General features: G+C 42.1%; 1 protein-coding gene across 1 annotated transcript; it reads left to right on the forward strand.

Moving 5' to 3' along the window:
- Window positions 1–3,034: 3,034 nt before the first annotated feature.
- Window positions 3,035–12,197, forward strand: ANKRD1 (ankyrin repeat domain 1). Its single transcript, XM_082423910.1, has 9 exons — window positions 3,035–3,447; window positions 4,107–4,286; window positions 5,197–5,334; window positions 5,462–5,569; window positions 6,615–6,713; window positions 8,244–8,342; window positions 8,485–8,583; window positions 8,721–8,819; window positions 11,353–12,197. The coding sequence occupies exons 1-9, from the start codon at window positions 3,421–3,423 to the stop codon at window positions 11,461–11,463; spliced, it is 960 nt and encodes a 319-aa protein (XP_082280036.1). The 5' UTR covers window positions 3,035–3,420; the 3' UTR covers window positions 11,464–12,197.
- The last annotated feature ends 941 nt before the right edge of the window (window positions 12,198–13,138 follow it).

Raw genomic sequence — 13,138 nt, forward strand, 5'->3', positions numbered from 1 at the left:
ATCTCTAAGACAAGGATCAAGTGAAACAAATCAAGTACCGAATCAACACTCAGCAAGATTGCAACTAAGCAACCTTCTCTCTGTGTTGTTTTAATTTTCAACAACATATTTATACATTACTTACACAGTCAAGAAAATATAGTAAAAATAAAAAGTCTGAGTAGAAGTATAATATCCTAAAATTTGGAAAGACACAATTGTCCTTGGAGCTGAGCTGTGGCCCACGAACCCTCGTGGTGTCTGGGCATGTCTCTCAAACCCTGGAGGACGGCAATAGGTGCTTTAGGCCCTGCTTCTCTGCCTCTCACTTTCCTCACCTGTAAACAGGGTTATAATTCTGGTCTCACTGAAATGCATAAATCCTGAGGGGAGGGGAAAGGCTCGTCAGGTAACTCTGGCCAAGCTCAGGACCATTCCCCTGCTCATTCCGGCCATAGATAGTTGACACTGGGTTGCTAAATCATTCTAGAACCAACTTGCAGGTCTGTTGTCTTAATTCATCTTGGTAAGGAAAGGTTACGCCTAGTTTGAGGTTATGATCAAGCCAAATATACAAATTTCAGAACTTATCCCGCTAGGGGAACTTTTATGGGAGGGAAGCTCCTGAAAAACAAGTGACAGAGAACTCTCCTCTAGTTGCAAAGTTTGGTTCTCAGTTTTGATGAATAAGAATGATTTGAAAATACAATTTTGTCTGATGTGTTGTTAGGGAGCTAAATGTATCTAGAATTTCTTTCTGAAGAGCAAAATCCTCTCACGTTTTATAATGACAAATGGGATCAACATGGGAAAGGGGAGTGGAGAGGCTGGCAGTGATTTTCCTCGTCTAAAGATACCCGAGGATCTGGCCAGCAGGCTCCTTCTCTAAGTTCTGCCCATTCCATCAACCCTTCCTCAAGCGTTATCCTCTGCAAAGTTTTAATACTTCTTGGACTCTCCTGCATACAACCAGTCAGGTTTGAGGGGATGATTAATTGACCAGAGGAAGGAATGGGCTTGGGGAGCCATCCCACCCACTTTCACTTGCATTTTTTGAGGTGATCTGAACACAGAAGAGCCCTTTAATCAGTTTTGGTTGCGCCCTGAGTGGGTCTAGGTATGAACCACCATGGGAAATCTGCTCTGGCCTCAGTGATTCTCTGCTTCTGATGGATGGAATCCAAACTCGTCAACCTAGCATCCACCAACTAGCTGTGCGTCTGCAGCCAGTGACTTAACACATTTCTGTGCCTCAGCACCCTCTCTGCAGAATGAAAGCACTGGTCTTGTTTGAACTTTGAGGGCACTAACAGCTCTGGGATTCTATATCCAAGACGCTTAAACGACACACGACCCTTCCCTCAAAGATATCTCCTAAGGCTCCCCTCAGTTTGGGTCAGGCCTGGAACAAAAAGGCATAACACAAATGGTAGGAAAAGCTTAAATGGCCACTTCTTATTTAAAGAGACCAATGAAAATGGTTATAGCTGTCTCCACCTCAAAGAAAACACCAGGAAATTTCCTTTAAGTAAAACCTTTTAGGATAGAACATTAGGAGACCAGAATAGATAACAGGAGTTATTGGGAGGGTCCCTCTTTGCCAGCACTTTGGTTTTGGGGGGGATGTGTCAATGTCTCATTCTGAAAGTTCCAGAAAAACCATCAGTTCAAGGGGGAAGAAGAGACTGGCAGCCATGTTTGTTGTGTGGGCACGTTTAAGGGAGTGATAAACACAGGTCAACATAACATCCTAATGAACACACTTGTTTCATTCAGACTCTCACTCCCCCCCTCCTTTCTTTTACTGAGAAAAATTAGGTTTTAAATGGCTTTGGAGATAGTAACCTCAGTTTCTCCTTGAACTATAAAGAGACCTAAGTATTTTCACATAATTAAACACCTCAGAGATGAGAAACCAGAAACAGAGGTCTTTTCACCCCACCCCAAAGCAAAGCTCTTTGCTCCTCTGGCAACCTGCCTCAAGCCTTCATGCATCAGAATTACCTGAGTGCTTTGAAAAATACAGATTCCTAGGACTCACCATAAATCAACTCAGAATGACTGAGGTGGGGCCCAGGGATATGTATTTTTTAATTATTATTATTTTTTTTACTTACTAATTAACTTTATTTTTTTTCAGGAATTTAAAATTTCTTTTTTTTTTTTCCACAACTCACACACACACACTGTATTTTATTTTTACAAGAGATAAAGAAACTGACACCAAGCATTGTAAATGGATGACCACAACAAAAGCAACAATGGTTGCAATTACCAAACATGAAACACACTCACACTATGTCATAATATTGACATTCAGTCCAGTAATCCTCCACTGTAACAGCTCCTTTACTTTGCAGTGAAAATTGATTTGTATATTTTTTGCCTCTGAGTCCTTGTGGGATTTTTTTTTTTTTAATTCAAACAGAAAGTCACAAAAATTATAATCATCCTCATCAGTTCACTCAGTCCCATGTAATTAATTTTTTTTTTCATCTTGATCTTTTGTTAGCACTTTTATGAATTCGTCAGTTTTCCATTGACCAGCTCCCACAGGTTAGTCTTTTATCTACAGCACCTGAGCACTTTGGCTCTATGACCTAATCAAGGTTGTACTGTTACTAATAACCGGTCTCATATAACCTATCTTGGGACATTTTGGAAACTTTTTGAATAAAAATTGCTCCAGTAAGCATGCTGTTTTAGAAGACAGTGAGCATGTCATGTGCTAATTATGGCCTGTGACACCATAAAATAAAAGTGCATTACTGAATGCTTTCAATTTCTTATAATGATGGGAAGGTGGCATGTCATGGGGCCTTTTTAGCCCCAGACATCACCCCAGAGAATTCCAAACAGATATAGACAAGGGCAATTAGGACCCGGATCCTTTCCTCTCAGGCTGTTTACCCATGGGAATAGGATGTCCTGAAGCAACACTTCCCCCAAGTGACGTGTCGATAAGTCTGGTTATCAGAAAGATATTATTGGTGGTGTGATACACAGGGCATTTACATTTTCTTGATAGGGTTAGTCATATGAAAGCTGACAAAGAAGGAAAAGGAGCAGTGGTGTGGTGCAATGTCAACAGACAGCTGTCCCCTGGCTTCCCGATAAATAGGATGACTTGCATTGCTGAGCGGTGTGGTCACTGCCAAAGGAATGGCCCTCTCACATTTCTTCCTGATTCACATATTCAGTGGGGTTACTTGTCATCCCCTCCCTCTCCTGCTTCCCAGACACTGAGTCTGGAATGAAAATTCACCTGCCTCTGAGTTGGCCCCGGGTGGGGGGGGAGGGGTGTTACTTGGGTTCCCAGGTTGGAAGATTAGCTCACCCGGCCCTAGCTATATAAGCTGATCAGAGCAGGGGGGGCTCCCCAGGGCCGACTCAACGTTTCATCCCCCAGGAGGAAAACAGACAGACGTACTTCAGGTCAACATGATGGTTCTGAAAGTAGAAGAGCTGGTATGTAAAGCACATTATTTCTACGCAGTGAAAAATGGGGCAGCCTTGATTTTTATTTGAAAATTGAAATGCCCTTTTCTTTCTCGCATAATGTGCTGGTACTCTGAAAATATCATATATGGAAAATGGTTGGTTTATGTGATGAAATAAGTGAAACTGGAAAAAGGGAGCTGGCAGTAATGAATTCTCTACATATTTCCTATCTATTATCTTCTCCTTTGCTTTTATTACTAAAGTGTGTAATCATGTATAGTTATCAAAATGCCTTAGGGGAGAAGTTCTATTGCAAGAATATATGTCTGGAAACTATAACTCAAGGCAAGGGATCATCAACCTAAAACGAAAGAATTTTAAATAATCGGTGGGGATGGGGAGGACAGATTGTGATTTTCCTAGGAGAAATGTGATTAAATGGATTAAAAGTAGATTTAAACATTTCAACCTAACCTAAACCTTGATTTAACCAAGAGAGGGGGACAAGCATCTGAAGGTTATCCTGGAACACTGCAGCAACTCGTTGCTGCCTGAGATATGAGAATGTGCTGCATGGAGGCCACTGTCAGCAGGGAGGGAGGGCCGGGGGCTGCCTGCAGCATCCTCTGTGGAGAACGACCCCAGGACAGGCCTGCTACTTCTGACCCTGCCATCTTCCCTTGTAGGTTACAGGGAAGAAGAATGGCAGTGGGGACGCTGGGGAGTTCCTTCCTGAGGATTTCAGAGATGGAGAGTATGAAGCTGCTGTCACTTTAGAGAAGCAAGAGGACCTGAAAACACTTCCAGCACATTTTGTGAGCCTGCGGGAGCAACAGTGGAAAACTGATAAAGAGCGAGAGGCAGAGGTAAGACCCTTCCATGAAATTCATGAGTGGGAGGTTGGGGACGGGGCAGCGGATGGAGGTGCCAGACAGGAAGGAGAAGAGAGAGAAACCAAACAAATGCAACCATTCCAAAGATGTTTCTTTGCCAGATTCTAACCTATAAAGAGGCAACTTCTATGGGATAGGCTGCAGAAAATAATTCTTTGGCAAGACTATGACCTCTGGATTCCGAATCAATCACTGTATGTTCTGTGACTGTGTTTTGATTGAAAGACTTGGAAAGAGAAATGTGTCCAGTGAATTTCTGATGTCTTACACTGTCTAGTTAATCCCAAAAAAGGGAGCCTTCTTTTTCTTAGTAATGTGGTTTGTGGTCCACGGATCATTGTTTGACTGTGGCCGCTTTCTGTGTTGACAAAATGTGTTGCTGGGTGAATTTTCATTACTTACTAACCACAGATAAAACATGCATTTGTTAGCTGTAGTCCAGGATAGTCTATTTCATGAGCCCTGCTTAGTGGGCCACCTGAAAGACACTGGCACTGAAATTTTAGAGCTTAAAACTTATTAGTGGAGTCTTTTGGGTAAAAAAAAAAATTCATGAGCATGATACAAAATTCTACAGAAATCTGGGGTTTGTTTATGGAAATAATTACAAAATCATCACTTAGAGACTAGATCCTATCTCCAGTGAAAAGCTGATGCTATGAGCAAGGAAAGTGAAGATGAAGGCAATTAGCTGAAAAATTTGACCCCTAAGTACTTGAATAAGAAATCACTAAATCCAAGTCAAAGATTTATTATAAATTTTTTATCTTTTTGCGCAAACTGCTCACATACTTAGCTCAGACCTTGTAGATTCTGTTTTGACACAACCAGAATGCTTGTCAGTAGAACTCACTGTATTTTGAAACATGGATTTCTTTTTTAGCTCAAGAAGAAAAAACTAGAACAAAGATCAAAGCTTGAAAATTTAGAAGACCTTGAAATAATCATTCAACTGAAGAAAAGGAAAAAATACAGGAAAACTAAAGTTCCAGTTGTGAAGGAACCTGAACCCGAAATCATCGTAAGGGCTGCTTGGTTTTGCAGTATTACACCTCGGCATTAGGCTACAGGGGAGTAAATATCTGTGGAGGGTTTGATTGAATGTTGGAAAACCCATGGTAACTCTCACACTGTTTTTTTGGCTTTAGACAGAACCTGTGGATGTGCCTAGTTTTCTGAAGGCTGCCCTGGAGAATAAACTGCCAGTAGTAGAAAAATTCTTGTCAGACAAGAACAATCCAGATGTCTGTGATGAGGTAAGGCTTACACAAAGCACTGCAAAATCCAGCTCATTAATTTTGTGTTTCTTATGCTTTGCTGCAGCCTTGCTAATCTGGTGCCAAAAATCAATCCACCTGAAACAGTCTCCCCAGCTGTTGCCACATATGCCAATAGCATAACAGGGGAGTGCAGTGGTCCAAAAAAAGAAAATGCTGGATTAGAGCTATGGATTGCATTATTTTTTTGCACTCTAATATACTTCTGACTGCTTTTTCAGCTTGTCTTTAATTTTTAGATCTTTGAGATAGACTCTTAATATGGCAGGACCAACGAGTCACCAATGGAGAAATATATTATTAGCATTATCTTTGACTGGACTCAAGTACATCAGCTCTACACAGGGAATCTGTAGACTGGAGTTCAAGTGCTAGCTCTGTCACTACTTGCCTATTTGATTTTTAGCAGCCAATCTGCATTTTCTGGACCTCAGTTTCCTTATCTGAAAATAGAGGGCATTGGAGTGAAATAATGCCTAAAAGGTGTTCCAGCACAGTCTATTAATCCATTTATATGAAGCCATTTACCAGAAATCACTAATCCTTTTTGTATCCTTTCCCCCATGAATTGAAATGGGGAATCATTTCTGAAGTTGAATGAAAAATGTCTCCCATTTTCTTAAAAATGAATTGAATGCTTTTTGATATTCAACCTATCAACCGTCCCAGATGGAAGAAAACAGCCTGAACTGCATGGCAAATACTACAGAAACCATGAAGGCACAAAATATAAGAAAGGGAAATGTCAGCATTTAGGTAGTTTTGAATCTTTAAGCCCATGTGCCTCGATGTAGACCTCTAAGCACTTAGAAATGTATGTTGCAGGAGACGTAAATCTCAGTTGCAGAATAATTGTTCTAGACAACAATTTTAGTAAATTTGACATTTCTAATTCATAAAGAAGCACTCAAGTTTCTATCAACTAGGTCATCAGAGTCCCCAGCTTCATACTTCTTAGAAAGGATTTATGCTCATTTTTATATGCATTGCTCCCTCTCTCTTTCTTAAATCTCTGTTTTGACAGTATAAACGGACAGCTCTTCATAGAGCATGCTTAGAAGGACATTTGGCAATTGTGGAGAAGTTAATAGAAGCTGGAGCCCAGACTGAATTCCGTGATATGGTAAATATATTTCTTTGTCTGGAAGTGAGCCAAAGTAAGTAGACTATGTGAAACTTGAGAAAACCTACAATGGAAAAGGGGGCTGACTGTATTGAAAATTGATCTGCGAGAACTAGGCAGAAGCTCGTTTCTCCATACAAAGGGAAGTTGGGAGATGGGACTAGGTCATGTGGGAAGTATTTTTCACACATACTGAAAGGAGAGGAGTGTTCCAGGGAAAAGAAGGAAGTGAGAGCTGCTGGACAGAATTCAATATCCTCATCGAAGACTTGAGTCATTATCAAGTCAGTAGCCTTACTGAGAAGTAATGCAGTCAACACTTGCCTTTCAGCCTCCATGTCCTTCCACCATTTGTGGCCGCCTGCTCCTGGCCCCTTGGCTGCCAACAACATCTCAGAATTCTCTAGCTGCACACCTTATATGATAGATGCTGATTGTCATCAGTGAGATTTGGGGCTAGACTGCATACAAAATGAATTGCATCTACGGAAAGTAGCTGCTATTCAGACCTCAGTAATTCAACCACTGTGATTTCTACACAGACCGGTACACAGCATATTTTATGACCTGAAGATTGAGCTGGGAAAATGCTTTATTTAAATACAGCTCAATTTGACTTTTAAGCAAAGTGGAAAAGGGACTGGAAAAGTCCAAAGGAACTGGCCAAAATTGAACCCAAAAGATGTACACACAGAAAAACAAGAAAAGAAACAAAATATAAAGTTTGTATAGAAAGACACAAAAACTCATGAGCATGGGATTTGGAGGGCCAGGGATATACCAAACTTACTCCTATGAGTAAGTGCAGTGACCACGAGTGATGATGGTCAAGGTACAGAGGGTGTGCTGGCACAAATGGCAGGAGAGACCCAGCAAGGGATGAGGAAAAAACAACAGGGACAAGGATAGGTGTCAGATCCAGATGAATATCTTTTAGAAGGGACTACTTTTACTCTGCCAGAATTTTAAAATACATTTGTCTAGAACTTTTGAGTGCATATGGCAAAAGTGGTTAAAAGTTCCAGGCAGACTGTGGGTTGGAATATCTCTTCTGCCACTTACTAGCTGTGTTTCCTTGGGCAAGAAACTTGAATATTTTGGAGCCTTGTTTTTCTCATCTGCAAAACGAGCACAGAATACCCACTTCATAATGTTGCTGGGAGCATCACTGCGTCTGAAGTATGAGGCACTATGTCGGCACGAGGAAATTCCCAATAAATTGTAGTTCTTATCCTCTTTTAAAAAGATTTATTAGGTTTATTAAGAACCTCCTAATGATGCAAACACGCACATAGATACATACACAGGAGCGCATACACTCACATTCACACACTTAAGAGTTTAGCCAAAACATTTGGCAAGAGCCTTCGACTACAATAGTTACAATTGGCAACCTAGACGAGGACAGCCCAGTGTCACCCACGGATGCCCTAGCAAACCTGGCGTTCCTGGGCTTTAGAAACGAAGTACTAATTCCTCTGTCTAGGTTCTTCTTTCACTAACTCCTGTCCTTTTACCTTCCCGGTACAGCTTGAATCCACAGCTATCCACTGGGCAAGCCGCGGAGGAAACCTGGATGTCTTAAAACTGTTGCTGAACAAAGGAGCAAAAATCAGTGCGCGGGATAAGGTATTTCTCCTCCTCCTGGCCCCCTCCTTCTTCCCCTCCGCCTCCCTGTCCCTCCTCCACTTCTCCCCTTCACACACGCCTTGGGGTCTGGGCAGCCTCTGTCCTCACGCCCAGGGACACAGCAGGCTCTTGCATTTTGCAGTTGCTCAGCACGGCGCTGCACGTGGCGGTGAGGACCGGCCACTACGAGTGCGCAGAGCATCTCATTGCCTGCGAGGCGGAACGCAACGCCAAAGACCGAGTGAGTAGCCCGGCAGAGTTTGGCCTCCTAAAGCTTCACTCATTTACATATTTGGAATAACTGCCCCAGCCGGGCACCCTTGCGGGACCCACTTCCTGGCCTCAGGCTTACCTTGTCTGTTCACTCTGCTTCTCTAGGAAGGAGATACCCCCCTGCATGATGCCGTGAGGCTGAACCGGTACAAGATGATCAGACTCCTGATCATGTATGGCGCCGACCTCAACATCAAGAACTGTGTAAGTGCTCAAGCAAGGGGCCCTGCTTGCCAGCTTTCTAATGAACAAAAATATGGCTCACATACTTGGAAATATTCTTACAACGGTAGTGTTGATATTTCAGGGGTCTCTTGACGGTTTAAATGCCCCTGGTCATTCCCATAAGGACATTGCTGAGTTTGGCAAGGACTCAGATCACCTGGTCAGAGATGGGGAAGCCATAGTGACTGCTATGACCTCGGTGCCTAATATAGCCTGTAGTAATTCTTTAAAAATTTGGCCTTGAAGATAAAAGATGGCCAAACCGCCCACACTTACAGACATAAGCACAGTCTGCCTTGGCCATCCCTGGCTGAGCAAGGTCTGGGGTAGTCAGGAATAAAGACACCCACCATTGCTGAAGTTGTCAAAAATTCCACAGTGGTCAATGCAACCAAGGGCCAACGAACTCAAATTAATCAACATCTAATCCAAGTAATTCTGAATAGTCCTCCCCTCCTTACAACAGCATGACAGGCTACCACTTTTTCCAGGGGTAGCCATGCTTTTGCCTATATTTTTGAGATAATTTCTGTTCATTCTCCTCTTTGGTTTATCTGCACATCCCTCAAAATACTTTCCTATATTTAGGCCCTGAAAATGCTTGTATAAGTCCCCTTTATGAGTACGTATTAATTAAGCTTCATCTGTAAGCCAGGGAATGTAACCAAATTTTCCTCATGGTCCCGATTCCCAGTCAAGCATCATCTAAGCTTTAAAAATATCACTGGGAGGAATGAGTGTAAAGTACTGAAGAAGTAATTTGAAAGAAGCTTTTGGAGAACCACTTTACAAAGAAGGAAAGAAAACCCCAGTCATCTTATACTGTGAATAATTTCTTCCTCTTACTGTGTTACTATAAGACTGAGAGGAATACTTCATCATTCAAAAAAAAAAAAGAAGTCTTGGTGACAGGAACAAAAAATAAATGCAATAGAGACTGCGTTAACAGTCGGGTCCCCTCATTCTTGATATTGGGATTGGTCTCATCAAATAATTTAAACAAACTATCAGAAAGAGTAGATTCAATGAAATCCCCAAGGCTGCAGAAAATATGATTTTTTTTCAGGCAGTGAGAGACACTACCTGCAGAGATAAATAGCGTACAGATTTGGGGAGACTGTGTAAGTAGCCAGGGAATCATGAGATAAATTTCAATACAGAGGAGTTCGAGGAATTCATGAAAGAATAGCCCCAAATATACAAATAGGGATCAGGGCTCTGAATTATCAGTAAGACCCCAGCATAAAGGTTCTGGAACTGTTAATGTCACTGACCCAATGGATGGATGTTCCCAAAAAAGACCACTAAGCCATTGGACACCATCTTGAAGGGAACTGGAAACAATACATTACTGCATTGTTGTCCAAAACTCTGTCTTCATGTTTGCTGATGAGTGTCCCTCAAGGCAGGATGCTACAAGGTGAGAAGGTCCAGAATGAAGGTTGCAGGGCCACTAACTCAAATCCGCACAGGGCCCAGGCAGATGGGATAGATGACTTACATAGTGGCTGCTGGTGCCATGCACACAACTTACTTAAAGATAGCAGCCCTTCCCCAACTCCGTCCATTGCTGCTCCGTGAAACCACGGGAACTGTGCGGCCAGGTCTCCCAGTTTTTTCGCAGAGATCACACATTCAGTTGGGAAATCTCTTAATTTCCAACTGTTGCTAATTAATTCCAACTTTTAAAAAAAATCTAAGCTCTATTTGGGCCAAAACAGGTCTCTAGCTTTATTTGCATCTCAAAGCTGCCAGTCTGCCAGTCTCTGGGATAAAGAGAGACTTCTGAATGAATAGAGATGGAAAATTTTAGGACTTCTCAAATTTAAAGACAAGAATTGAGAGGTGACGCAGTTTTAATTGTTGTAAATATCTTGAGATGTATGCTTAAGGTAAAAAAATTTTGGTCTCAAAAGTTATTTATTCGTACATCATTGATATCATCTCCAAGAAAAATAAATTTCCCGGGAGAGACCAATGTAAGTTCTGAGCAGCTGTGAAAAATCTACCCCTTGGAGTGGTACTTGTGTACTTAAGCCAAGGTGTTGAAGCAGCTCATTCCCCACCAGTTTTTATCAATCAGGAATCATTTTCCAAATTGATAGGAACTGGTTCTTGACCAAGAGGGATACTACTACCTCCCCACACCCATTTTGCAGGATACTGGGTAAGTATGGAGGCATTTTTTGAGTTTGAAAATGACTTGGCTTACTCTTGCTGTTTAGTGTCTAGGGACAGGGATTTTTACCACCACCTGGGATATCCCACAGGAAAGAAAACCATTGCTAATCTGAAATGCCAAAAGCATTCCTGTGAGAAACAGTGAAGGGCTGGTTTGAATATAAACTGCAAATCACTCATAGTGGAAAACATAAAACACTTCAATAACATACACCTATCCATTACCTCATTAAATACACACACACACACACACACACACACACACACACACGAGATGAATTTATAGATGCCTCCCACCTGGAAGTCAAATTCCCTCCTCTATTTTGATTAGGCTGGGAAGACTCCGACAGATCTGGTGCTACAGTGGCAGAATGGAACCAAAGCAATATTTGACAACCTCAAAGAGAACTCCTACAAATCCTCTCGCATAGAGACATTCTGAGAAAAACGACGATAGAAGCTTCCATTGGCTTCTCTTCACTGCCCCAAAGAGCGACTCATCATGAAAACTAGCTTCTCTTTATCAACCTGTTGTAAAGCGGCACCTAATTATGTTTTGAGAAAGCACAGGGACGTAGGTATTGACATTTCCCTTAGTGAAACCCACTGTATTTATTTGTATTTATTACTGTTTATTTATTTATTTACTGCGATACCACTGATATTCAGATCCTTCGTGATCACCCATTTGGTGAACAAGCTTAGTTTGTATGTGATGCGTCAGAGCCTTCCCATAGGTAGTTCTTAAACCGTGTTAACCAGAAGTGCTGTCAGTGCCAACTTACGTGTCACCTCGCTCATGGAAGATGTTTCAAGGTGTTTTTGAAAGACAAAGGGGATTATTGCAGCCCTCTTTTCTCCTGAATTTTTCATGCTGAAGTGTGAGGCCGTGGAAAGCCTGTAGCGACAGGAAAGGAAACAGAATGAAAGTGATTCTGTGAGGACAGTAAAGCCGGCCATTCGACGCCTGGGCCTGGTAATTCTTACTAGGTCACACGCTGTACGTACCAAGGTAAAGAGAATGTCTTGAGTGTAAGTGGAAGGAGCGGGCCACTGGGCCGTGCAGAACTGAATGAGTTCAAAAAAGATGAAAGTAACTGCGAATTGTAAATGTGTAAATGTATATTATGCTGTATGTATATTTTATGTTCATAATAAAAGCAAATCCTAACCCTCTTTCCTCCTTTTAGTGGGAAAGAATCATGCAAAAAGGCCATTTAGATGGGGGTTTCTTTGTCTTCCAAGCTTTTCATATTAGGAATGTCCTGTAGAACCACACCTCTCAGTATTTAACGTGTACACAGATCACCTGAGGATCTTGTTAAAATGCAGATTCCGATTCCTCCAGTGTGGGTGGGGCCTGAGATTCTGCATTAACGACAAGCCCCCAGGCGATGCAGAGGTGGTGGTATGGCACAGCCACATTGAGCAGCATGGCTGTGAAAACCATAAAGATACCCAGGAGTTCAAGCTTTTTTGGCCCCAGTGATGGGGAGAAAGAGACCCCTGGTGGGCAAAATGATTACTGCAAGTTAAGGTGTTCCCTTAAGATGTTCCCCTGGGGCTTAACTAATCTGAGGTTTAACAATTATTGTGCACACCGGGCGGTAATGTCAAAGACTGCCCACGAGAAAACACACCTGGCCAATGATTGTTGACCTCCAAGGGGAGCTACTTTGCTGCCATGTGCTGGGCCAGGTGCTATGACCTGTGATGAGAAAACCAAATTGTCCCCACCCTGCCTTCCTGGAATAGATGAATATTAAAGAAATAATCACAGAAATCAATATACAGTAACAATCTGAAGTAAGTATATAAAGAAGTAAAAAGTACAGAGTGCTGAGAGTCTAAGCTGTGGAGGCCCATCATTCGATGGGGAGGCAGCGGAGGGGGTTTCTACAAAGACTTCTTTGAGGTGGAAACCTTTCAGGGGAGTCTGAAGGATAAACTGGAGTTAATTCAAGCACAGTGTTCCAGGCAGCAGAGAGAACACAGAAAAGGGCAAGGTTATGGGAAAAGTATGAAGGCCAACATGAAACACTCGCACTAGTACCCCTCCCAAAAAACACCCCAGATAGGATAAAACTCATAACCTCTTCGCTATGCCTCTAACACTT

The sequence above is a fragment of the Balaenoptera physalus genome (assembly GCF_965194825.1).
Source record: "Balaenoptera physalus genome assembly, chromosome: 14".
NCBI classification, from domain to species: domain Eukaryota; kingdom Metazoa; phylum Chordata; class Mammalia; order Artiodactyla; family Balaenopteridae; genus Balaenoptera; species Balaenoptera physalus.

Coding starts and splice junctions, on each gene's coding strand:
- ANKRD1 (XM_082423910.1), top strand. CDS start 3,421: ATGATGGTTCTGAAAGTAGAAGAGCTG. Junction 3,448..4,106: donor TTCTGAAAGTAGAAGAGCTG/GTATGTAAAGCA, acceptor CTTCCCTTGTAG/GTTACAGGGAAGAAGAATGG. Junction 8,343..8,484: donor AAATCAGTGCGCGGGATAAG/GTATTTCTCCTC, acceptor TGCATTTTGCAG/TTGCTCAGCACGGCGCTGCA.